Source organism: Mobula birostris, chromosome 25, assembly GCF_030028105.1.
Source record: "Mobula birostris isolate sMobBir1 chromosome 25, sMobBir1.hap1, whole genome shotgun sequence".
Taxonomy (NCBI): Eukaryota; Metazoa; Chordata; class Chondrichthyes; order Myliobatiformes; family Myliobatidae; genus Mobula; species Mobula birostris.
The window spans coordinates 51,728,355-51,755,235 of NC_092394.1; the positions used below are offsets into that span (position 1 = coordinate 51,728,355).

General features: G+C 43.9%; 1 protein-coding gene across 1 annotated transcript in view; it reads right to left on the reverse strand.

The window, feature by feature from the left end:
- Nucleotides 1-26,881, reverse strand: part of LOC140187656 (protein spinster homolog 1-like) — a 121,906-nt gene that overhangs the window by 82,856 nt on the left and 12,169 nt on the right. Inside the window, exon 2 of the mRNA XM_072243178.1 lies at nt 10,426-10,491. Coding sequence (XP_072099279.1) covers nt 10,426-10,491 — 66 coding nt within the window. The remainder of the gene's footprint in view (nt 1-10,425; nt 10,492-26,881) is intronic.

Sequence of the window (26,881 nt, forward strand, 5' to 3'; positions counted from 1 at the left end):
AGAGGGTGTGAGGGGTCTTTAATGATGTACCGTGTCTTCTGGAGGCATCGACTCTGAAAGGGGTCTTGGACAGAAAGTAGGGAGACCCCAATAACCTTCTCTGCTCCCCTAACCGCCGTCTGCAAGGCTCCCCATGAACCCCTGTATTGCAGGTTGTCGGATGCCCGGCTCCATCTCTGGGCCTCAGGTTACATCTGCTGCTGCTGGTATGAGAAAGTTCATACCCATGACAAACAAGATGGGGGAGATGGTACAGCAGCCTGTAATCCCTTTTAAGAGGTCTTAGCACGCTGGTTGTAAAGTGGGCTAAAGTGAAGCGTAGCTTGAATCCCCCTAGGTAGCTGGTGATCATGTCTCATGTTACTGGTGAGATATGGTAGTGGTCCAGGCCAGCCTGTATGAGGACACATGGAATTGATCCATAGGTGTTGGCTAGGTCTAACCAGACGACTGTTAGGTCACCTTTCTTCTGCCTGACCTCATGGATCAACTGGCTGATTATTCAGGTGCGTTCAAGGCACCCAGAAAAACCTGGGAACCTGGGATGCCACCTTTCAGGACGGATGTGCTGATGTAGTGGTTCTCCGTTAAGTAAGAGGTCAGCCTTCTTGCAAGCACTGAGAACGATATCTTGCACTCCACGCTAAGAAAGGAGATTGTCCTAAGCTGCATTATTGTAGAGGAAGCTTCTTCCCTAGCAACAAAGCATCCTTCAGCTATTTTCCAGCTTGGTGGGATAGCGCCTTTGGTCCAAATCTTACTCATTATCAGAACAACCCCCAGAGGAGTTTTGGGCACTCCTTACATAACTTGTAGGTTATACCATTTGGTCCTGGGGTGGTAGATGACTCTGCTCTCTCGATAATATCCTGGGCCTCCTGCCATGTAGGCTCTGTCACGTTCAGCTCTGTTGCTGGGATTCCTGGTTGGGGGAGTTTTGGATTGAACTCTGGTCCCTGATTCCTACGGGGATTACTGTGTGATTCACCTAGAAATTCTTCCGCCTCCTGCTTTGAGCTGGTTAGGGTGCTGGCTGAGAAGAGCCCTGGTGAACCTGAATGGGTTCTTAACAAGCTGCACTCTCCTTCTTTGCTTTTGCAGCTGCCCCACCCTCCTGAGCTTGAGCAGCTGTGCCCTCAGTTTGCTGATGAGATCTTTGACACTATCTTTTTCATCAGATGAACAGTTTTTGAATGGTTTGTTCAGGGTCTTCATCTGACTTGCCGGGTGGCAAACCTCCCATTCTCTCCTGTTTGGTTGCTATGATTTTCCTGTAGGCAGGTCCTGCTAGTCTAGCTTCCAAGATGCAATGCAGGTCATCCCTCTTGTGAGTGTAGCACCTATGTTTACTAACCTTGTGTGCCCATACCAGTCTTTTCTGGAGGTCTGCTGTCTTTCCAGCGTCACCAACCTTTCTCAGTTGCCATCCAGTCTTTTCCTGGAAGTCACTGATGAAGCAGATGTCGCTTGCATCATACACTGGAGGTGTTCTCTTCAGTTACCTGATGAAGTAACCATAGTCTTTGGCCAGGAGCTGATGTCGTCAGGTGGTGCCCAACCTTCATAGAGTGTTTTCACCCTTAACCATTGCACTCTCCACTTGGTGGGTCAGTAGTGGTGGCCAAGTCACTGCCCACCTGCTCCTGGCTTCCAGCTCAACGCCTCTCGCCTGCTCCATATCAAGCAAGAGGCTCTTTCTGCTTCCTCCTCTTTCCTGCCAGCTGCTTGGTTCTTCCTCTTTTCATTAAGGCTCAGTGCAGACAGCAACCTCCATGCCGGCCTTGGTCCGGGAGTGTGGAGACGAAGGATTGCAGACATGGCCATTCCCTGTGGAGATCGATCGGCTGAATCTCTCTCCCCTTGCAAAGAAAAACCACGTGCTGCACTTTTTTTACCATTTGAACTTCCCTCTCTCTCTCCCTTTTCCAAAGAGAAACCTGCTGCGCTGTTTTTAACCCCACTGCCTCGCTGCACTTCAACAGGTAGGTCGTCATCTCCGGTTCATTTTAAAACTTCCTCATTGCCACTGTTATGTTTTGTAACTTCAGTCACTAATTGAAAGAAAAACACGGGAGCCCAGGATAACTCATGTATACTTAGTTTCTCTTTAGTGAGACCTCACTTATGATGCAGTGGCATAATAACATGCCATTCATGTACTTTACGTACAACCCACAATGATTTATGTAAACAATAAACAACTTATTTACAATATTTTTCCATCGTTACTGAAATACTAAATATACTATGCTTGCGTTGTGCAAATTGGTTACTGTTTTTTTCATTATAGCAGCTACTACCTTTTCTAAGTCTTTCTCTAAATCTAGACAGAAAAACTTTTGGTCTCTTTTAGGGCAGTTAATGCGATGCAATGTAAATTGACATCTTTCTTTCACTCCTTTCACTGGAATAAGGCACCATTTGTCATATAAATTACCACAAGCTACAACAATTCAGCAACCTCACTCTCTCTCTGAAGAGAGAACATTGGAAGCTGGAAAATGGTAGGGAAAGGGGATTCAGGGGAGAAAAAGACTCAACCAAAATGATTGGAATGAAAGGTGGTACTGTGAGAGCTCACAGAAGAGGTATTGCAACAGACATAGAGAAATCCATTACAAAGAGGACTGATGAACTGAATTACAAGAAAGGAGAGCCAAAGAGGTGTTATTCATTAGTTGGGTTCTCAAAGATGCTGGAAAGGCTGCATGTATTGTCCATACCTAACAGCCCTCCAGGTGACAGTCAGCTGCTACTTTGAGCTGCTGCAGTTGTTTAACTGAAGGTGCTCCCAAATGTGTTTGGGCAGGGAGTTCCAGGACTTAGACCCACTGACTTCTTTGTCCTGGATGGTGTTGAGCTTCCTGAGTTTCATCAAAGCTGCATGCATTCGGGCACGTGGACAGTATTCAATTGCATTCCCGAGATGCCAACTGTCCATTTCCCTCCATAGATACTGCCTGACCCATTGATATTCTCCAACACCTTCGTGTGTTGCTTTAGGGAAATATATACGCAGGTTTCCTTCCTCACCCCGCAGACATGTGACCTGTTAGGTTAACAGCCACTGTCATTTGTCCCTCATGTGCGGGTCTTGGAAGGACTTGATGAGGATGTGAAAAGAATCAATAAATGGGATTAGTGTAAATGGGTGGTGGGTGACATGGACAGTGGGTCAAAGCCTCTCTCCTTGTTGTATCTCTCTATCACTGGAAACTAAATTGCCTCCATTTTAATGAACAAATAGCAAGGTAGATGAACTTAAACGTTTTGATCAGCACAGCAGAATATGATATTGTACTCACAAAGATATAGTAGAAAGAAGAGTATAAGAGCTTTAGGCCTGATAGGGGAAGAAATAAAACAGGAGAGGGCATTGAAATATTAATTAAGGAGACCATCACCCTTAACCTATGACCTCTAGTTGTAGTCCCACCCAACCTCGCTGGAAAAAGCCTGCTTGCATTTATACCCCTCATGATTTTGTATGTGTACCCCTCTGTCTTCTACGCTCAAAGGAATAAAATTCTAACCTATTCAATCTTTCCTTATAAGTCAGGTCCTCCAGTCCCAACAACATCCTTGTAAATTTTCTCTGTATCCTTTCAACATTATTTACATCTTTCTGGTAGGTAGGTGACCAAAACTACACACAATACTCCAAATTAGGCCTCACCGGTTTCTTATACAAATTCAACATGACATCCCATCTCCTGTACTCAGTACTTTGATTTATGAAGGCCAATGTGCCAAAAGCTTTCTTTAGGACACTATCTACCTGTGAAGCCACTTTGAATGAATTATGGACCTGTATTCCCAGATCCCTTTGTTCTATCACACTCCTCAATGTCCTACCACTCACTGTATAAGACCTACACTGGTTGGTCCTCACACTTGTCTGCATTAAATTCCTCTGCCATTTCTCCTCCAGATCCAGATCCTGCTGCAAGCTCTGATAGCCTTCCTCACCGCCCACCACACCTCCATTCTTGGTGTCATTTGCACACTTGCTGATCCAGTTAACCACATGATCATCCAGATCATTGATATGGATGACAAACAAGAATGGACCCAGCAATCACTTTATTGGCAGATTACTACAGGCCTCTCAATGAGTTATCAGGAGAGGGATAGACATGTAGACAGTTCACAGAAAAGTACATAAACAAAAAGGTATTTCAATTTCCCCAATAGTAACTGGATTTGCCTTAGCATGAAAAACCTAAAGGGGTGCAATTTATCAGGAAAGTTAATTTGTAGATAATATTATTGTAGAAGCGACAGTACCAGATCTAATCTCAGGAAATGAAGTTGGGCAAGAGGTACAGTATCTGTGGTGAACTGTTTGAGACAAGTCACCATAACTCACAGGAAGTTACGAGACATTGGAAGGGCCACAGTTGGGATATCATAATCAGTTTTAGTCACCCTGCTATATGGAAAGAATGCAGAGGCGATTCATATGGATGTTGCTGGGATTTATGGAGAGAGGTTGAGCATTTTGGGATTTTATTCATAGGAGAATGAGCAGTGATATTATAGTGTATAAAATCCACAAGGTACTACATGGATAGGGTGATTTTTTAGTTTTTATCTCAGGGTTGGGGAATCATTAATTAAAGGACATAAGTTTAGAGGGAGAGGGGAGAAGATTTACTAAGGATCTGAAGGACAACATTTTCACCCAGAGAGTGTTCCCAGTATATGGACTGAGTTGTCAGAGAACAGGTACATTAACAAAAGGCACTTGGACAGGTTCATGGATAGAAAGGGATATAGGCCAGATGGGGGGACATGGGCATAGCTTCGATGGGCATCTTGGTTGGCACTGACCAGTTGGGCTCTGGAGACCGTTTCCATGCTGGATGACTTCATGACTCTGAGTGATGGAAAGGTTTCAAGAGGGTCAGGATATCAGGGTCCTGAGTTATGGAAGGCCAATTTCAATATCTTAAAGCAGAACCCAGAAAAAGTGAAGTGGGAGCAGATACTTCTGGTAAATCCATGTGGGAATCTTTTAAAAGTGAAATATTGAGAGTTCGTACCATTGTGTCCCTGTAAGGATGAAAGCTTAGGAAGGTAAACCCAGAGTGTCAAATAATATCTTTGGTTTGATAAAGGGAAAAGATGAAGCCTAATGGCAGATATGTTGTACTGAAAGCAGGAGACGCCCTTCTGGAGTATAGAATATGTAGGTGAATATTCAGAAAAATTACAAATAGAATGAGCGAGCAGCCGCAAAGTATCAGAGGCTGAGAAGATTAAGGAAAATCCAAAACATTTTACAAGTATGTTTAGAGTAAGAATGTAAGGTACAATCTGTGTCTTGAGCAAGGGGATGTTGGTAAGCTCTAATGTAATAAGTACTCTGTTCACTAAGAAGGAAAAACACTGCAGTTGCAAATGGATCCAAACTTGACTTGGCATTAGAGTGTGACAGGTGTTGTTATCGATTAACTGGACTCTGAAAACTTTGTTCCTCAATCACACTTTATTTACTTGCGTACAAGGAGAACAACCCAGCCCGTAACCAGACTGCTCTGAAGTTTGAACAAAGAAATGCCAGTTTTAAACAGAAATTGACTAGTTGGATACAGATGTTGATTGACTGGTAACATTGTGGATATTAATGTTCCTTATTTGCATAATCAATCACACTACAATAATACAGCTATCAATAGCCAATAAAATCTATACATCTCAGGCCAAAATACTTAAGAATTAGTAAAGTAACTAAAACAATAGTTACCATGGAATCCTTTATTTGCATCTTTATCTTGTCTTGGTATGACAAATGACTCTGGCCTTATCTTGTGCAAAAGGAAACTATGTTCTTCAGAGACCTCTCCTGCCTGGGTCAACTGCACACTATATATAAACTCTGTTTGCCTGGACGTATTTTAACCCTTGACTTGCTGCAACTTCCACATAAAGCAGGATTGCTTTAATGATTTAAAGTCTGTGATTGGTAGTATGCTAAAGGAATCAGTGCAGGAATCCTTAGTGTGTACAGGAGCCCTCAATTAACCCTTAATATGCAAAAAAACAATTTGGATAAGAAAGTGTGAGATACGATTCGACCATAAAGAGCATAAGATATAGGAGCAGAATTAGGCCATTCAGCCCATCAAGTCTATTCTGCCATTTCATTGTGGCTAATCCATTTTCCTTCTCAACCCCATTCTTCTGCCTTCTGCCAGTAGCCTTTCATGCCATGATTAATTGAGAAACTATCATCCTCCACCTTAAATATAACCAATAACCTGGCTTCCACAGTCGCCTATAGCAAAGAATTTCACAGATTCGCCACCACCTAAAGAAATTCCTCCTCATCTCCATGAGTACAGGCCCAGAGTCATCAAACATTCCTCACAGGCTAACCCTTTCATTCCCAGAACCATTCTCATGATCCTCCTCTGAATCCTCTTCAATGTCAGTACATCCTTTCTTAGACAAGGTGTCCAAAACTGCTCACTATACTCCAAGTGAGGCCTCAGCAGTGCCTTATAAAGCCTCAGGATTACATCCTTGCTTTTACATTCTAGTCCACTCGAAAAGAATGCTAACATTGCAAGTTACCTTCAGGGAATCCGACATGAGGACTCCCAAGCCCCTTTGCACCTCAGATTTTTGAATTTTCTCCATGTTTAGAAAAATAGTCTATGTTTTTATTCTTTCTACCAAAGCACCTCACAATATACTTCCCGACACTGTATTCCATCTGCCACTTCTTTACCCACTCTCCTAAACTGTCTAAGCCCTTCTTCAGCCTCCCTGCTTCTTCATCACCTGCCCCTCCACCTACCTTCATATCATCCACAAACTTGGTCACAAAGCCATTAATTTGGTCATCCAAACCATTGACATATAACATAAAAAGAATGGTCCCAACACCAACCTTTGTAGAACACTACTAGCCACCAGAAAAGGCCCATTTTATTCCCAGTCTCTGCTCCTGCCAATCAGCCAATCATCCATCCATGCTAATATCTTTCTTGTAATACTACGGGCACTTATCTCTTAGGCACGCATGTACAGCATCTTGTCAAAGTCCAAGTACCCAACATCCACCAATTCTCCTTTGTCTATACAGCTTTTTATTTTCTCAAAGATTTCCAACTGATGTGTCAGACAAGATTTTCCCTTAAGGAAACCATGCTGACTTTGACCTATTTTATCATGTGCCTCTAAGTACCTTGAAACCTCATCCTTAACAATCGACTCCAATATCTTCCTGAGGTCAGGCTAGCTGGCCTATAATCCTATAATTCCTATTCTTCTGCCTCCCTCCCTTCTAGAACAGTGGAGTGACATTTGCAATTTTCCATTCCTCTGGAAGCAAGCCAGAATTTAGCGGTTATTTAAAGATTATTAGTAATGCATCCACTATCAGGTACCTCTTTCAGATTCCTGATGTGAAGTCCAACTGGTCCAGGTGACTTACTTACCTTCAGACCATTCCACTTCCCAAGCGCCTTCTCTCTCACTCACTTCTGACACTCTCAAACTTCCGGAATACTGCTAGTGTCTTCCACAGTGAAGACTGATGCAAAATACTTATTCAGTTTGACTGTCATTTCCTTGTTCCCCCATTACTACCCTTTCAGTGTCATATTCCAGCAGTCTAATATCTACTCTCATCTCCCTTTTACTCTTTATATATTTGAAAAATCTTTTGGCATCCCCTTTTAATTATTGGCCAGTTTACCTTCAAATTTAATCTTTTCCCTACTTAGTGCTTTTTTAATTGCATTCAGTTGGTTTTTAGAAGCTGCCCAATCCTTTAATTTACCACTAATTTTTGTTCCGTTATATGCCCTCCCTTTTCCTTTTATGTTGTCTTTGGCTTCCATTGTCAGCCATGGTTGTATCATCCTGTCTTTAGAATACAGTACTTCTTCTTTTTTGGGATGTATCTATCCTGTGCCTTTCGATTTGCTCCCAGAAACTCCAACCAATGCTGCTCTGCCATCATCCCTGCTAGTGTCCCCTTCCAATCAACTTTGGCCAGCTACTCTCTCATGCCTCTATAATTCCCTGTACTACTGATACATCAGACTTTAGCTTCTCCCTCTCATATTGCAGGGTGAATTCTATCATATTATGATTACTGTCTCCTAAGGGTTCCTTGACCATAGGTTCCCTAATCAAATCTGGTTCATTGCACACAACCCAATCCTTTCCCCTAGTGGGCTCAACCATAAGCTGCTCTGAAAAAAACATCTCACAGACATTCTACAAATTCTCTGTCTTGGGATCCAGCACCTACCTGATTTTCCCAATCTACCTCTATATTGAAAACCAGCTATGAGTAAATAGTCCCACTGCCTTGTGAGCAGCCTCGGGAGAGGTGTAGACTACGGGAGTAAACCCAGACAGCAAATCCAGAGTGGAGCCCCTAGGGCGGCTGGACGTCATTGAACATCCTTCCGGCAGCTTCTGCAGCCAAGCTGATGCCAAACGTATTGCTTCATAATATTTCCCTTAGACTACAGTGTGCCAGAGGTCCATGAGTGTCAGGAAGCAGGAGTAAGTGCCATTGCTATTTCAAAGGAAAAAGTGCTAGGCAAACTCAAAGGTCTTAAGATGGATAAGTCACCTGGGCCAGATGGACTACATCCCAGAATCCTGAGAGAGGTTGCTAAACAGATAATGGATCCATTGGTCACGATCGTTCAAGAATCACTTGATTCTGGCATGGTCCCAGCGGACTGAAGGATTGCAAATGTCACACCACTCTTTAAGAAGGAAGGGAGGTATAAGAAAGGAAATTATAGGCCAGTTAGCTTAACTTCAGTGGTTGGGGAAGTGCTGAAGTCTATTATTAAGGTTGAGGTTTTGGGGTACTTGACTAAGATAAAATAGGTCAAAGACAGCATGGTTTCTGTAAAAGGAAATCTTGCCTGCAAACCTGTTAGAGTTTTTTGAGGAAGTAACAAGTAGGCTGGACAAAGGAGAGGCAGTGGATGTCATTTACTTGGATTTGCAGAAAGCGTTCGATAAGGTGTCACGTGTGGTTGCTTAGCAAGATAAAATCCCATGGCATTACAGGAAAGATACTGGCATGGATAGTGAAATGGCTGACAGGCAGGAGGCAGTGAGTGGGAATAAATGGGGCCTTTTCTAATTGGCTGTTGGTGACAAGTGGTGTTCCTTGGGGTTCAGTATTGGGACCGCTACTTTTCACATTGTTTGTCAATTATTTAAATAATGGAATTGATGGCTTTGTGGCAAAGTTTGCAGATGGTACGAATATGGAGGGGTAGGTAGTGCTGAGGAAGCAATGCAATTGCAGCAGGACTTAGACAAACTGGAAGAATGGGCAAAAAAGTGGCAGATGGAATACAGTGTTGGGAAATGTATGATAATGCATTTTGGCAAAAGGAACAATAGTGCGGACTATTATCTAAATGGGGAGAAGGTTCAAACATCAGAGGTGCAGAGTCCTCGTGCAAGACTCCCAGAAGGTTAATTTGCAGGTTGAGTCTGTGGCAAAGAAGATTAATGCAATATTGGCATTTATTTCATGGGGAATAGAATATAAAAGCAAGGAGATAATGCTGAGCCTTTATAAGACACTAGTCAGGTTGCACTATTGTCAATAGTTTTGGGCCCCATATCTCAGAAAGGAGGCGTTGGCATTGGAGAGAGTCCAGAGGAGGTTCACGAAGATGGTTCTAGGAATGAAAGGGTTAACATATGAGGAGCATTTGGCAGCTTTGGGCCTGTACTCATTGGAATTTAGAAGAATGTGTGTGGATCTTATTGAAACCTACCAAATGTTGAAAAGACTAGATAGGTTGGGTGTGGAGAGGATGTTTCCTATGGGGGTGGGGGGCGGTATCCAGAACTAGAAGGCGCAGCCTCAAAATTGAGCAGCGACCTTTTAGAACAGAGGGAAGGAGGAATTTTTTTAGTCAGAGAGTAGTTAATCTGTGGAATGCTCTGCTACAGAATGCGGTGGAGGCCAAGTTTGTGCATATATTTAAGGTGGAAATTGATAGTTTCCTGATCAGTCAGGGCATGAAAGAATATGGTGAGAAGGCAGGTGTATGGGATTGAGTGGGATCAGCCATGATGGAACGGCGGAGCAGACTCGATGTGCTGAATGGCCTGATTCTGCTCCTATGCCTTATGGTCTTACACTGGTGAGGCCAAGAGGGGGATCTTGATGACTGGGCATCTCAAGATCTCCATACCTTCCACCCAGGCTTGTGATGATGAAGACTATCATCCATTGTTCTTCAAGACAGACGGATGCCAGCCACCTAATAAAGTGGCCACTAAATGTATCTTACAATCAAAACTCAAGCTATTGTTTGAGGGGTGATTGATAAAGAGCTTTATATAATAGCATTCATGCCACACCCCATCTGATGTCAAAGAAGAGTGAAATATAGTGGAATTGAACTGTCGTTCACTCACCAGTCTGCAGTAAACCAGTTAAGCTGTCATGTATCTGAAAGTACTCCTGAACTTTGTTCAATATACCTGCAAGAAACAACACAGATATGACTGAACAGTACATAGACAGATTAGTCATTTATCAAGGTCAGTGAAGATCATCTGGTGGGGGGGGGGGTTGATGCTTTTGCTGCTAGTGTGTGGGGGGAAGGGGACTTCTAGTTTTTGGCATTCATTCTTTGGGCTTTTTTTTCTCTCTGTTTCATGGATGTCTGTGAAAAGTAAGGATTTCAGGTTGCATACTGTATACGTTCCCTGATATTAAATCAAACCACTGACCCATTATCCCCTACAATGACATATCACCCTCAGTTCCTTTGGATCTCTCCAAGGATCCATCCTTAGCTGTCCTCCCACATTGCCTCCCATCACGTCTATCCCAGTCATTGATCTAACCTTCCCCTGATGACACCATCAGGCAGTTCTCCCATCCCTTGCTGGCCACCAACATCGTCAATGCCTACACTGACCGCTCTGCTTTCAGCGGTAAAGCTGCTGCCTTACAGTTCCAGAGGCACAGGTTCAATGCTGAACCCTGGCAATCTCTGTGTGGAGTTTGCACATCCTCCTTGTGACCATGTGGTTTGCTCCCACACCCCACAGATGTACAGTTTGGTAGGTTGGTCTCTCTTGTGTAGGTGAAGGGTAGACTATGTTGATGGGATTTGGCAGAGAATAAAACAGGAAGAGCAATGTAGGCAGCTTCAATTGAGAGAGAAACACTGTTAACATTTTGAGATCTTTATCAACTTGAACTGTGAACGATTTCTCTCTCTACAGTTGCTGCCGGATCTGCTAAGTATTTCCAGCCACTTGAAACAAATGCTTCAAAAGGAGACATTGGTCCTTCAATTCATCAATTGATTTCTTTCACAGATAACTTTGCTTATGATGTTGAGAGATTCTCAGCCATGCTTCATTTTAAGTCCCCTTCCTCTTCTATATTTCTGTTGTTTTATTTTGGGCTTATCAGCAAAAGTGTGACAATAAAAAGATGATGTTGATAAAATGATGGTAAAATTGTGACTTAGAGAAGTGAGGCACAACTTAACTCCTAGTCCCCATTTCTGTCCCGCCAAAATCATCTCGAGAAACCTAAATGTTTAAAAACTAATTCTGAGCTGTGACTCAGCGAAGGGCGCAGCTTGGCATCAACACAGTTGCAGATAATGAAATGTTGCTGCTCACAGTCATGGACTTTTTTTAAAAGAATAGTACCACCAATTCATACCAGATATATTTGTTATACGTAATTGGATGGTCTGGCTCTGCTATCTTTGACTGCAAAGGGACCGGAGGAATTAGAGGAAACACTTCTTTGGCTAATTTGGCAATTCCAAAAAAAAAACTTGCTCCAGTTCTCCATTGTTAGTCTCTTCCTAAACTATCCATAATGCCACTTAGGAGGGCCTCGGGTTGGTATTTCTATACTCAAGCTAAGCACGAATTAGAACAACCTATCTACTTTTTCATAATCCTCTCTGGTTCAAGAGCCTATTGGCTGAGGGGTAATATCTGTCCCTGAACCAAGTGATGTGGGTCTTGAGGCTCCCGTACTTTCTTCCTGATGGCAGCAGCAAGAAGAGAGCATGGCCTGGGTGGTGGGGGTCCTCGGCGATGGATGCTCCTTTCCTGTGACAGCATTCTGCATAGATGAATGATGGGGGAGGCTTAACCATAATGAACAGGGCTGTATCAACTACTTTTTGTAAGCTTTTCTGTATAAGTGATGTTTCCACATCAGACGGCGACACAAACAGTCAATATACTCTTCAGAATACATCTATAAAAATTTGTCGATGTTTTAGATGTCATGCCAAATCTTCACAAACTTCTAAGGAAGCAGAGGTGCTGCCATGCTTTCTTCATAATGGACAGATCTTCTGAAATGATAACACTGAGTTATTTAAAGTTGCTGACTCTCTCCACTTCTAATCTCCAAAGAGGGCTGGTTCAAGAACCTCTGGTTTCCTCCTCCTGAAGTCAATATCACCTCTTTAGTCTTGCTAACAGCGAGAGATTGTTGCACCAATCAGCCAGATTTTGAATCTCCTTCCTATATGCTGATAAGCTCCTGCCTTTAAAACAACTCTGAACATTTTGCCACTTGCTCACTTGAGCAAGCTTTAAGGTAGAAGTTACAGATGTTAACCTTTGCCTGGAGAAATTCATGAGAAAATCCTTAGAATATTAAATTGATTTGAGGGTTATTTATTAATTAAAAGTGTTGGCGGAGAAGGGAGAGCTGATCGTTTGCTGACTTTCCACCTGAAGGTAATGGGCAATCAGGGGAGATCCATCAATGGAAAGGTGGAAATGGAGATTATGAATTTTTCCAATTACTGTAGGGCAAAATAACATTGAACACACTAAAGTCCTGAAGAAGGGTCTTGCCCCAAGACGTCAACTGTTACTCTTTTCCATGGATGCTGCCTGACCTGCTGAGTTCCTCCAGCATTTTGTGTGTGTTGCTTTAGACCCTTCAGCACCTGCGGATTTTCTCATGTTTGTGATCGAACACACTACTATCTTTCAAGGAAACTTTCCTTCAGCTGCCCCTTTGAGCAGACACTTGCCAAGCAAAGCTGCAGGCAAGAATGTTGCAGCAAATCTGATAGCTTAAAGTAGAGCATCCCAAACATTTAGGTGGGGAGGGGGGGGGGGGGTCATTTTCAATTTGGAGCAGAAGACTAAAGGTTGAAATTATTGGCACCATCTCCATGTGCATGACATCCCAGCACAGAGGGGCTGTGGCCATGGGTACTGATATCAGATGGCATGGAAAGCCCATTTGATTTCACATGCACAAAAATCTAAAGCTTGAAACAGAATACCCCGAAACAGTGTAGTCTTTGCACAGCAAAGATGGTCTTAGCCAAAAGGTTCTGACCTGCTTTAGTCTCAATAAAAGTGCTCTACTCTTCAGCAGCAACTCTTTGTCTATCTATTGCCATATAGAAGGTGCCTTTACCTCCCCATGAATGGATCAATCCCACTACTAACTCTAGTCATTGGCCTGACTGGTGCTCTTCCACAAAAGCTGAATGTACCTCTGTGCAACCACTGCCTTTTCCTCAGGGACCTAGAGAACGTTAAGAGCAAGAAGGAGGAACCAGCAAGCCACACATCCACACCAACAACTGATGGGGTTCACATTCCTTAATGATGGCAAGAGAATTTGAATTCAGATTTTTTTTTAATCTGGATTACAATCAGTCGAGGTGATCATGCTGTTCTCTAATCTAAAAACTCCATTAATTTACATTTGTCATTTAAGAAATTAATCCTATCATCCTGATATCATCTGATATCATCTGGCCAGATATGACTGCCATATCACATAAAGTCTAGTCATCTCTTAATTGCCCTGGGAAATGACTTAAAACCCCACTTGTTTACATCAAAATGCTACCTAGGATGAGGAGTAAAACACATTCTTGGTGTGATGATAAAATCCTGAGAGCAAACAAAAAATACACCACATAAGTACAAAGAAGGTTCACCAGATTGATTCCTGGGATGGCAGGACTTTCATATGAAGAAAGAATGGATGAACTGGGCTTGTACTCGTTGGAATTTAGAAGATTGAGGGGGGATCTGATTGAAACGTATAAGATCCTAAAGGGATTGGACAGGCTAGATGCAGGAAGATTGTTCCCAATGTTGGGGAAGTCCAGAACAAGCGGTCACAGTTTGAGGATAGAGGGAAAGCCTTTTAGAACCGAGATTAGGAAAAACTTCTTCACACAGAGAGTGGTGAATCTGTGGAATTCTCTGCCACGGGAAACAGTTGAGGCCAGTTCATTGGCTATATTTAAGAGGGAGTTAGATATGGCCCTTGTGGCTACGGGGGTCAGGGGGTATGGAGGGAAGGCTGGGGCGGGGTTCTGAGTTGGATGATCAGCCATGATCATAATAAATGGCGGTGCAGGCTCGAAGGGCCGAATGGCCTGCTCCTGCACCTATTTTCTATGTTTCTATGTTTCTATGTTTCTATAATAATGCCACAATGGAAAATAAGTGTAGTCGTTTGGCTACGGTAGCACACTTGCACAATCTAGTAAGTATCATTCACCACTTAATTCCCCAAATTATTCAGTAGCAGGTTTACTCATATCAAATCTTTGATCATTGTGATAGGTCTCGGACGTTCTTCACTGCTGCACGGGAGAGTCAAACCAGCTTTTCCGATCAGTAGTTTGAAGTGGGGCTTTGAACGTGAGCTCTCGGGAGATGAGAGCGCTACTACAGAACTTACAGAAGGAAGAACGCCGGGGCTGACATTGCTGGGCACTAACAGTACGTTACAGCTTGAGAAATATGAAGAAGTATTTCAATTCCAACCACAGATCAAAGATGTCTATGAACCGCGAATGCTGTTCTTTTACTATTTAAGATCTTCCCTTCGAGTAAATTTGTAAACGAGTGCGTACCACTTTGGAGCCATAAAGGAAACAGCAGTCTGTATCAGGTAAAATCTGTTGAAGATGGTATAGGTGCCCTTTAATAACGTTACTGAAAATCAGAGACATTTTTCTCATCCTGTAGAAACAGTAAGCCTTTCACGTCCACGGCCAAGCAAGGATAAATAATTTGAGATTTCAGGTCATAGAATGAATGAATTTACAACTTCACAGGTCTCCAGCCCACAGTTAGGCCACTTGCTAAAAACTGTACAGTGGCACTTTTACCAGTATTGTCACGCCAAGTTGCATTTGCCACAGTCACAAATGATAACGAGAGAAGGGAGCTTCCAACCACCGATACTGTGCCAGTTCCAGAAAACCAGAGGGTATTAACGCTTTTTTAATCATCTATTCTTCAGTCCTTTCACCAGTGCCTCAAATACTATATCCGCTTATTCTTATCCTTTCTGCTAAGGGGAGAATAAAGAGTAGGCAGGGGATTGAACCCCGGTCTTCCTTCTCCCGTCCCAAAACCAGTCTCCTCAAATACTGCCCCGGAGTCCCAGAGCCAAGTCCTGAGACGTGAGCAGGTACGCGGCTCTGTGAAACACCTTACTCTCTTCAGTCCCGTGTTCGCTTGGTTGGGAAGCGGGGCTGATCAGAAGCGGTAGACTTGGAAATGTGCTCCCAGCGCGATATGGGACGGAGCGGCCAGCTCTCACTCACCTGCAATGAGGTATCGATCCATAAAGTTCAGCAGGTTGATAACCAACAGGATACCGATGGCGAAGTAGGACCTGGCAGCGGACACGTTGACTCGGCCCCTGCCCTGCTGGGTGATAGACTCGGAGTTCTCGTCCACGTTCGCCATCAGCGCCGTTTCGGAGGAGAGAAGGCTTTGCTGTAAGTTCTAGTACAGTAATACCAGCGGCAGAAGTTTCTCTCGGCGATTAGTCAAACACTGACCCTGTTCAGACCTCGTGCTTTTATTGCACTGAGGCAGTCCCGCACAGTCCTCAGCTGAAGATTGCATCTCCCGGTGTGGTTACAGAGCTGCTTGAGTCTGTTCAACCCCTCCATTTTATGTCACAGGCACCGAGCGCCACTCCCACTCCTGCAAATTCTTTTTTCGTCCAGTTCTAATTCAATCTACTATCTTATTGGACTCCTCGCCTCAGTCGGTTATTCCGTTACTCAAACTTTAGCATTTCTTTGCTGCACTGTTTCTTTGCACAGTCCTGTCGTTTTATTCTTGCTGTTGCTCTTATTGTTATTTTCATTACTATCGTGTATACTGTTTACTCTGTGTGCTTTATGTCTGCGGGGTATTTCATCGCACCCTGCTGTATGTGACGAGAAACTAATTGTAATCTCTGAATTCGCCACTTCCAGACACACACGACCGACTGTGTGAAAGTAAAATTGCCTCATCAATAAACAAGGATACAATTTCTCCTAAACGTATTGTATCTACACAAAGATTGGGGGTGTTGTGGATAGTGTGGAGGGCTGTCTGAGGTTACAGCGGGACATTGACAGGGTGCAAAACTGGGCTGAGAAGTGGCAGATGGAATTCAACCCAGATAAGTGTGAAGTGGTTCATTTTGGTAGGTCAAACATGATGGCAGAAATACAGCATTAGTGATAAGACTCTCAGCAGTGTGGAGGATCAGAGGGATCTTGGGGTCCAAGTCCATAGGACACTCAAAGCTGCTACGCAGGTTGACTCTGTGGTTAAGAAGGCATACGGTGCATTGGCCTTCATCAATCATGGGATTGAGTTTAAGAGCCGAGTGGTAATGGTAATGCAGCTATATGGTCAGACCCCACTTGCAGTACTGTGCTCAATTCTGGTCGCCTCACTACAGGAAGGACGTGGAAACCATAGAAAGGGTGCAGAGGAGATTTACAAGGATGTTTCCCGGATTGGGTAGCATGCCTTATGAGAATAGATTGAGTGAACTTGGCCTTTTCTCCTTGGAGCGATGGAGGATGAGAGGTGACCTGATAGAGGTGTATAAGATAATGAGAGGCATTGATCATGTGGACAGTCAGAGACTTTTTCCCAGGGCTGAAATGGCTAGCACGAGAGGGCACAGTTTTAAGGTGCTTGGAAGTAGGTACAGAGGAGATGTCAGGGATAAGTTTTTTACGCAGAGAGTGGTGAGAGGTGGAATGGGCTGCCAGTGGCGGTGGTGGAGGCAGAAACGATAGGGTCTCTTAAGAGACTCCTTATGGAGCTTAGAAAAATAGAGGGCTATGGGTAAGCCTAGGTAGTTTGGCACAGGTTTGTGGGCCGAAGGGCCTGTATTGTGCTGTAGACTTTCTATGTTTCTTTGGCTTTCTCTCATCAATCAACATTGGTCCGAATGCTGCGTGTCTCTCCCTATTATTCTATGTAGACTTCATAGAACGTAGAACAGTACAGCACAGGAGCAGGCTACTCAGCCCAGAGTTGTGCCGAACCAGCTGAAAAGCAAATCAAAAACACCGGAACACTAATCCCTTCTACCTACACCACGTCCATATCCCTCCATCTTCCTAACATCCATGTGCCTATTCAAACGTCTCTTAAAAGCCTCCAATCTATTTGCCTCTGTCACCATACCAGACAGCGCATTCCAGGCATCCAAACCTCTCTAAGTTAAAAGCTTACCCATCACATCCCCCTTGAACCTAACCCTTCTCACCTTCCCACTGGCAACTTTGATCTGTATCTGTAACCTACGCCTCACTGCAGCTGTCTTCTCACCTTTCCGGTTCCAGTAAATGGTCCTCGATGTGAAATGTTGACTGTTTCTCTTACCGCTGTGGTTGCTGGTTCTGTTGAACACTTCCAGCATTCTGCTTTTGTTCTGGATTTCCGGCACCTGCATATTTTCTCTCCAAGTATATGAATGTCTGAAAGATGGTGGTCAGGTGGAATTTGTGAAGAGTGTCCATGGAAGCTTCCTGAGTCAAAACATAGAAGAAGGGTGGAATACTGGACTTCCCTTTAGATAGATAGATAGATATACTTTATTGATCCCGAGGGAAATTGGGTTTCGTTACAGCCGCACCAGCCAAGAATAGAGCATAAATATAGCAATACAAAAACCACAAACAATCAAACAACAAAATGCAAACTATGCCAGATGGAAAATAAGTCCAGGACCAGCCTATTGGCTCAGGGTGTCTGACCCTCCATGGGAGGAGCTGCAAGTTCGATGGCCACAGGCAGGAACGACCTCCCATTACGCCCAGTGTTGTATCACGGTGGAATATGGCAGGAGTCCAACAGCAAAAAGTTCAATATCCGGTCTACAAACACGTTCCTCGATCGTAATATGACCCGGATTGCACCATCTGTTGTTAACCAGAACAGTAAGCACCCAACTCCTTTACGCTTACTGCTCTCAGTGCACTTCTGGTCAGCCCGAATGGTCTGGAAGCCATCCAGGGAGAAGTTTTGATCGGGTATGTCCTCGTGCAGCCCTGTTTCAGTAAAACACATAACACTGCACTCCCGAAATGTTCTCTGATGCCTGGCTAGCACCGTCAACTCATCCATTTTATTACCCACCGAACTCCTCCTCTCCAGAAGTCTCTGTTGTCTTGACCCGGTCCTCTTTCCTCGAGAAAGAGGCAGGGGGATTCGCAGAAGCAGCAGGCAGGGAGCACTTTGGCTGTAGTGACCAAAATCTATTAGCTTTCAGACAGAGATGGAAAAGGATATGACAGGTTCACACGTTAGGGACATGGCTAATTTTGTGGGATTCAGCAGGATATAGCAGAGAGTGATTGACCAAGCCTGCCTTAGGAGAAATGTATGAATGGCAAGTGGGAGACAGTAGTTTGGTGATATTATGAGTCCAAAAGCAACATGTGAGTGAAGAGAAAACCAGGTAAGCTTAGGAAATTCTGGCTGATGAGAGATATTGTGGCTCTAAGGAAGAAAAAGAATAAAGTATGCATTTAGGTTAGGAAGTCAGGAAGGAGTGAATCCCTTGATTACTCTAAAGAAAAATCATATACAAATCAGGAGGATAAAGAGAAGGCATGTGATGAACCTGGCAGGTAGGGTTAAGGAAAATCCTAAGAAGTTCTATAACTATCTTAAGAAGGGTGACTAGGGAGAGAATAGTTACCCTTACAGATCAGCGGGACTGCCTTTGCCTCAAGACACAGAAAATGTGTGGGATTTTCAACAACTATTTCCCATTAGAATTTACGGAAAGTGAAAGTCATGGTTCCTCATGAGATAAGAGAGAAATGGAGATACTTGAGGATGTTCATATTATCCGGGAAAGGGTATTCACAGTCTTACCATGTGTTAAAGTGAATTGATCCCCAGGGCATCCTTAGACTTTGTGGGAGGCTAGAAAAGCCATTGCAGAGGCTCTAGTGGAAATACTTCATCTTTATCCACTGAAGCATGGAAGGTGGTTAATGTTGTCGTTTTGTTTTATGGGATAGCAAGGAGAAGCCAGGAAACAATAGGCCAGTCAGCCCGACATAGTGGGGAAGTTCTGAGGGGCAGGATCTACAAATATTGGGATAGGGTGTGGCTTTGTACATAGAAAGATGGTGCTTGACTAACTTGTTAAGAGCCTTTTGAAGGGGTAGAGGAGTGGATGTTAACTATCTGGATTTCAGCAAGACTTTTGACAAGGTCCTGTTAGGTAAGTGACTCTGGAAAGTTAAGTTTCATGGAATCCAGGGTGAGCTAGTTAGGGGTTGAGAGGTAGGAAGTGGTCAAAGGTTCTTTCTTGGAAATGAAACCGGTTCCTGGAGATGTGCCACGGAAGCCAGATTTGGGGTCACTGTTTTTATTATTTATGTAAATGATTGGGTGTGAATGCAGAAACTTGATCAGCAAATTTGCAAATGATATCAGGAGTTATTGTAGATAATGAAGAAGGGGTAAGAAATTGAAAATAGTTTGAGCCCAAAATATCAACTGTTTATTCATTTCCACAGATGCTGCCTGACCTACTGAGTTCCTTCAGCGTGTGTTGCTTTGGATTTCAATAAAGAGAAAGTCAAACTAGCATAGGACTTATGCTATAAATGGTAAGGCACTGGGGAGTATAATGGAATAGAGGGGCCTTGGAATACAAGTGCCCAGCAATTGAAAGCAGCTTTGTGATGAAAAAGGCATTTAGATGCTGGCCTTCATCAGTCAGGACACTGTGTATGGTAATTGGGACATTACGTTGCAGTTATCTACATCATTGGTGAGGCTGCACTTAGAGTGTTACCCAATTACAGAAAAGATGTGGTTAAAGTGGAAAGAGTGCAGAGAGCATTTATATAGATGTTGGCAGGACAGGAGAATCTGAGTTATTGGGAGAGGTTAGCTAGGCTAGGTCCTTATTCCTTAAAAGGTGGGAGAATGAGGGGTCATGTAGAAGTGTTTAAAACTATGAGAGGTATAGATAAGATGTCTCTTATAATTTTAAACACATATATATTTATGGCTAGGAAAGATGGGGCCGGAGGTTTTTGTAGACCTAGGTGACTTTTTCTAGATCATCCAAGAAACTGCTTATTCTTCCTTTCTTGTGCGTTTCTTTTCCTTTCAAGATGGTTGGGCTGTCAGAGCCCGGGAGCTACAGTTCAAACTACTGTTCTCCGCAAGCGGTGGATATTCACACCAGCCGGGCGGCCTGGCATTTCGACATCTCCAGGACCATCCTGGAAGACGTTCGCCTTCGGAGGGAGGGCCCATATACGACATGTTTCCTCACCTATATCGATGACTGAAACATCAAGACAGCAGATAGTGTGTGCTGCTGCTGGAAGAAGGCCTCTATACTCGAGTGATCTCTCTCTCTCTCTCAATGGAGGGGGAGAGTCTGTCGGTCTCTGAGTCGGGTGGGGGGGGGAGACTTGGAGAAGTGGCACGGAAAATTGTAACAACAGAACAGCGAGCTGCTGGTCTTCGGCTCTTATTGTTGTAGGAGCATCCTCTCACTCCCTTGCTGGTGAGAGAGAGCCTGTCTGAGAAACCAAGGGTTATGGACTGTAGTTTTGATGGACTCAAAATCAAGGACTCTTTGGGGGCTTTTGCTATTGCTTGCATGGTGGGGTGTGGGAAGGTGATGCTCCTGCTGGTGCAAGTGGGGGGGAGGGGGAGGGAGAGGAGGAGGAGAGGGATAGGGGGATGGAGAGGGAGAGGGGAATGGGGAGGGAGAGGGGAGGGTCAATGCTTCCCCTGCTGCTTGAGTGTGGGAGGAGGGAAGTGAGGCTTTGGGGTCTGATATCACTATCATTCATTCTTTGGGGTTTCTTGTTTCATGGATGTCTCTTAAAAAGAGTAAGAGTAAGATTGTATGCTGTGTATATTTTCTGATGTTAAGCTGAACCATTTAATAGTCGTTTCTCCAGAACTAGGAGCATAGGTTTAGGATGAGAAGGGAAAGACTTAAAATGGGTCCAATGGACAGCTTTCTCACATAGAGGAACGAGGTGCCAGAGGAAGTGATTGAGGGAGATACAACAGTATCATTTAACAAGAACTTGGATAGGTATGTAGAGGGTGGGGCTTGGAGGAATATGGGCTCAGCTTAGGAAATCAGGGTAACTGGGTGATCACTGTGGTTGCCATGGACTGGATGGGCTGAAAGGCCTGTATCCATGCTGTACTGTTCTATGACTCTATGGCCTCTGTGCTTTTCCCTTTACTTCCCTCTGCAACCAAAGATACATTCCATCCAAACCAGGAGATCTATCCACTTTAAGTATAGCTAACCTTTCTAGTACATAGTGTATAAATTTTTAGCTCATCAAAAACCTCAACAACTCTATTGTTCGCTGTGACTCCAACAGCACCTTCCTTCATTGTGAAGCCTGATGTAAAGTTCTCATTCTGTCCATTAGTTATTTATCCTCTGCCTTCGGAGTTAGATCGCCCCACTGGTCTCTGATTGGTTCCAACTCTTCCCCTTCCCTACCCATTGAATATATTTAGACTCCCTTTATATTTGCTGACAGTCTTTTCTCATGCTTTCTCATTGATATTCATATTTTCTTTTTCTCACTTCCTCTAAGAACTTCTACACTCTGAGATGACAAAATCACCACAGCAGTTAGCACTTCTGCCTCACAGTTCCAGGGAACCAGGTTTGGTCCCGATCTTGGCTACCACCTCTCTGCAGCTTGTGCATTCTCCCTGACTTCCACCTTCTCCCACATCCCAAATATGCATTGACTACTGTGAATTTTCTCTGATGTTAGATGGATGGCACGAGAGTCAGGAGATTTGGGGGGAGTTGATGGGGATGCAAGAGAAGAGATGAGACTATTGTTAATAGACAGCTGAGTATGATGTGTTGGAGGGACAGTCCCTACTGAGACTCTACCTGGCTGGTTAGCATTTTTATTGCATCTGTCACAAGCTCCTTTTTCCTGCCGTATTTTCTTGTCATGACTTTCAGGTCACTCAGAAGTCTCTGGCTTTCACTTTCATTTCCTTTTTCCTCATGTGTAAATATCTACATTGTAACTAGGAACACACACAAAGTGCTGGAGGAACTCAGTAAGTCAGACAGCATCTATGGACAGGAATAAACAGTCACCTTTAATCAGAACTGGGAAAGAAGAGGGTGGGGGATGGGAAAGTCAGAATAAGAAGGTAGGGGAAGGGAAAGGAGTACAAGTGTGATGAGAATACACATAGATTAAGATGTTAGCTGGCCTGTGCTGGCACCAGTGGGATCAGCAGTTGGTCTGCCACCTGTCTTCAGGAGAAAGAGAGATAAGGAAAACAATGGAGCAGCATTTGGAGATGTTAATGAAGGGACGGGAGAGTTTAACGGAAGGAGAGCTGTCAAGATCGGCTCCCCCTTTGAACCCTGAACTGTTTGAAGTGATGGACAGGCGATACCCCAGCAGGGGGATAAAAAGGGACAGGTTCGCTAAGGCAAGACACACATGACACCCCGAGGTAATGAGACCCTGGAAGCGGTGCGTCTCCCACAAGTCGGTGGGAAGTTTTGGAAGGCTGATCGCGGGACCAAGCCATAGATGCACAGGGTGGAAAGGCACAATCAGCGGGAACCTGGTGTGTGTCCGCCCTTGCCTGGGTGCCAAGTTCACCGCAGAGAAAATGATCGTATCTGGAAATGGAGGGGTCACGGTCAGTGACCTCAGAAGACATCACAAAGGGCTCCCCCGAAAGCTGACTGCGAAGAATATCGAAGGTCTGTGTGGAAGCCGTTTGAATATTCATTCGTTTTGCTCTCTCTCTCCTTCCCCCACACTGTCCATCTCCCACGGCAGTGATTACTGTGAACTGAACTGAATTCAATTGAACTGAACTCTGCGTCACTTTGAAACTGGTCATTTACCCCTAGACGACGATAGAGCTTGATTGATCCTGTTATCCTAATTCTGTGTACATGTGTGTTTGTCATTGCTGAACTGTTGCATTTATTATCCTTTTGATTAGAGTACTGTGTTGCTTGTTTCTTTAATAAAACTTTCTTAATTCTAGTAATCCAGACTCCAACTGAGTGATCCATTTCTGCTGGTTTGGCAACCCAGTTACGGGCTACGTAACACAAGCTAGCAGGTGATAGGTGAACCCCGGCGAGGGGGAAGGTGGGTGAGGTGGGATGAAGTGAAAGACTTGAGAAAAGAGGGAGGAGGCAAACCAAATGAAATATGAAGTGCTGCACCTCCAAACTGAGGGTGGCCTTAGCATTGTAACTGGAATGGCTTCACCTTAAGGGCATTCTTATGAAATGCAAGATAAGAAAATCCAGCAAAATCTAGGAGTATATATCAGAAAAGAAAACATAAATTATTGAAAAAACCCTGTCAAGCCCAGTCAACATGAGAGTAGGGATGGTTGATTTAATATACCACCCAGAGATTGCCAGGAATATGTGTGTAAGTTAACTGTAGTATGGAAGAACAGACAGGTATGGTAGAGAAAATCCACAGATCCCAGGAGGTAGGAGAAATAAACACAATTTTTAGCAAATCAGAGAACAAAAATGAAAAGAAAACTGAGTTAATATCTCAAAAGTTGTAGAGGAAGTCTAATGTTGGGACAGGGAAAGATAAAGTCAAAGGGAAGACAACTGTTAGGATAAAACCAGGGTCGCCATGTTGTTTCTGTCGTCAGCTGGTTAACATTTTTGAGACTAGTTAGAGGGAACAAACAAAAGACACTTAAATACAGTCAAGTGAAGGTTAAAGATGTTGCTGGAACCTAAAGCCCAAAGGAGAATCCTGGGGAACACACACAAATTGCTGGAGGAACTCAATCGGTCAGGAAACATCCATAGAGATGAATAAGCAGTAAACATTTTGGGGTTGAAAACCTTTATTAGGACTGGAGAGGATGCAGGAAGAAGCCAGAATAAGAAGGTGGAGATGGTGGGAGGAGAAGGAGGACAACCTGGAGGGTGATAGATGAAACCAGGTGAGGAGGAAGGTGGATGGATGGGGAAGGGGGAATGACTTAAGAAGAAGTGGTAAAGGGCTGAAGAATAAATCTAATAGGAAATGACATCAGACCATGGGAGAATGGGAAGGGGGAAGGGTGATGATGGGCAAGTGAGGAGAATAGAGCGGGTAAGAGGGGAATGGGAAAAGAAAGAAGAGGGAGGAAAAAGATATCCCAGAAGTTAGAGAAATTGATGTTTATGCCTTCAGGTTGGCATCTTGTTCTGACATGTTGGTCTATGCCCTTTTCCACTGTCACAATGAGGCTACATTCAGGTTGGAAGAGAAACACTTCATATCCTGCCTGGGTAGTCTCTAATCAAATGGCATAAACTTCAATTTCTTTAACTCCCGATAATTTTCCCTCCCTCCCTCCTCTTCTCTTTTCCCATTCTTCATTATGGCTCCCATCTTACCTCTTCTCTTCTCCACACCTATGCATCACCTCCCTCTGTTGCCCCTTCTTCTTCCTTTCTCCAATTGTCCACTGTCTTCTCCTATCAGATTCCTTCTCCTTCAGCCTTTTACCTCTTCCACCTATCACCTCACAGTTTCTCACTTCATTGCCCTCCCCCTTCACCTGGTTTCACCTATCACCCGCCAGTTTGTACTCCTTCACCTCCCTACACCACCTAATTCTGGCTTCTTCCACCCTCCTGCCCAGACCTGATGAAGGGTCTCAGCCCAAAATATCAACTGTTTATTCACTTCCGTTAATGCTGCCTGGCTTGTTGGGCTTCTCCAGTGCTTTGTCTATGTTCCTCAAGATCTCCAATAACGGCAGAATCTCTGTGTATAGAAGAACCTTAGAAATGCCTTGCAGAATGCCCTCCCTTCATGGACTCTGTCTATACTTCTCACTACCTCAGTATAGTAGCCAGCATAATCAAAGACATTCTCTCCTCTCCCCTCTTCCGTTGAGCAGAAGACATAAAAGCTGGAAAGCATGTACCACTAGGTTCAAGGGCAGCTTCTACCCCGCTATTATAAGACTGTGAAATATTTTCCTAGTTCGATAAGACAAACTCTTGACCTCACAATCCACCTTGTCATAATCTCGCACCTTACTGCTTGCCTGCACTGCACTTTCTCTGTAGCTATGACATTTATTCTATATTGTTATTGTGTTTACCTTGTTCTACCTCAATGCATTATGTAATGACTTGACCTGTATGAACAAGTTGTAAGACAAGATTTTCATTGTATCCAAGTACGTAACAATAGTTAGTAATAGTTGTTCCCGTGCAATGCCTTGCGGCTGGCCAGATTCAAACCCAGGACCAATCGCCTCGCAGTCCGGTGCAAATGCCACTACACTACCGGCCGGCTTTGAGGTATTGTTTAGTACCTAACAATAATAAGCTAATTTTAGCCAACACAGACAGATGGTATGAATAGCCTTAATCTCTAATCTTTATTTCTATGTCTGTTCCTGTTGACCTGTATTTCACAAAGTTTACACATTTTCTGTCTCTCTCTCTCTGACTAATTTTATTCTATCAACCAGATAGCTTCATAACCATGGTCTCTTTTTATTATAGATCTTATCTTTGTCCTATGCATATCTTGCCAACTTTGTGCAACTTTAGACTCCCTCCAGTTCTGACAAAGGGTTTCATGGCGAGGCATTAATTCTCTTTTTCTTCACAGATGCTGCTTCACTTTCATGGAGCTTCCAGTACTTTATGTGTTCACCTCAGATCTCCAGCCTATGCATGTTCCTTTGATTTTCACACTGTACTCAGCGGTAGAGATCAGGAAATCTCTGCAAAACACCCACATGTAGGATTGCCCCTGCAGATTGTGTGGAACAGAATATAGCATTAATGGTAAGACTCTTGGCAGTGTGGAGGATCAGAGGGATCTTGGGGTCTGAGTCCATAGGACACTCAAAGCACCTGCGTATGTTGACTCTGTGATTAAGAAGCCATACGGTGCATTGGCCTTCATCAATCATGGGATTGAGTTTAAGAGCCGAGTGGTAATGTTGCAGCTATATAGGACCCTGGTCAGACCCCACTTGGAGTACTGTACTCAATTCTGGTCGCCTCACTATAGGAAGGATGTGGAAACTATAGAAAGGGTGCAGAGGAGATTTACAAGGATGTTGCCTGGATTGGGGAGCATGCCTTATGAGAATAGGTTGAGTGAACTTGGCCTTTTCTCCTTGGAGTGACGGAGGATGAAGGTGACCTGATGGAGGTGTACAAGATAATAAGAGGCATTGATCGCGTGGATAATCAGAGGCTTTTCCCCAGGGCTGAAATGGCTAGCGCGAGAGGGCATAGTTTTAGGTGCTTGGAAGCAGGTACAGAGGAGATGTCAGAGGTAAGTTTTTTATGCAGAGAGTGGTGAGTACGTGGAATGGGCTGCCAGTGGCGGTGGTGGAGGTAGAAATGATAGGGTCTTTTAAGAGAGCCTCTTAAACGATAGGGTATTTCAAGGATGGCTATACGGAGCTTAAAAAATAGAGGGCTATGGGTAAAGCCTAGGTAGTTCTAAGGTAGGAACATGTCCGGCACAGCTTTGTGGGCCGAAGGGCCTGTATTGTGCTGTAGGTTTTCTATGTTTCTATG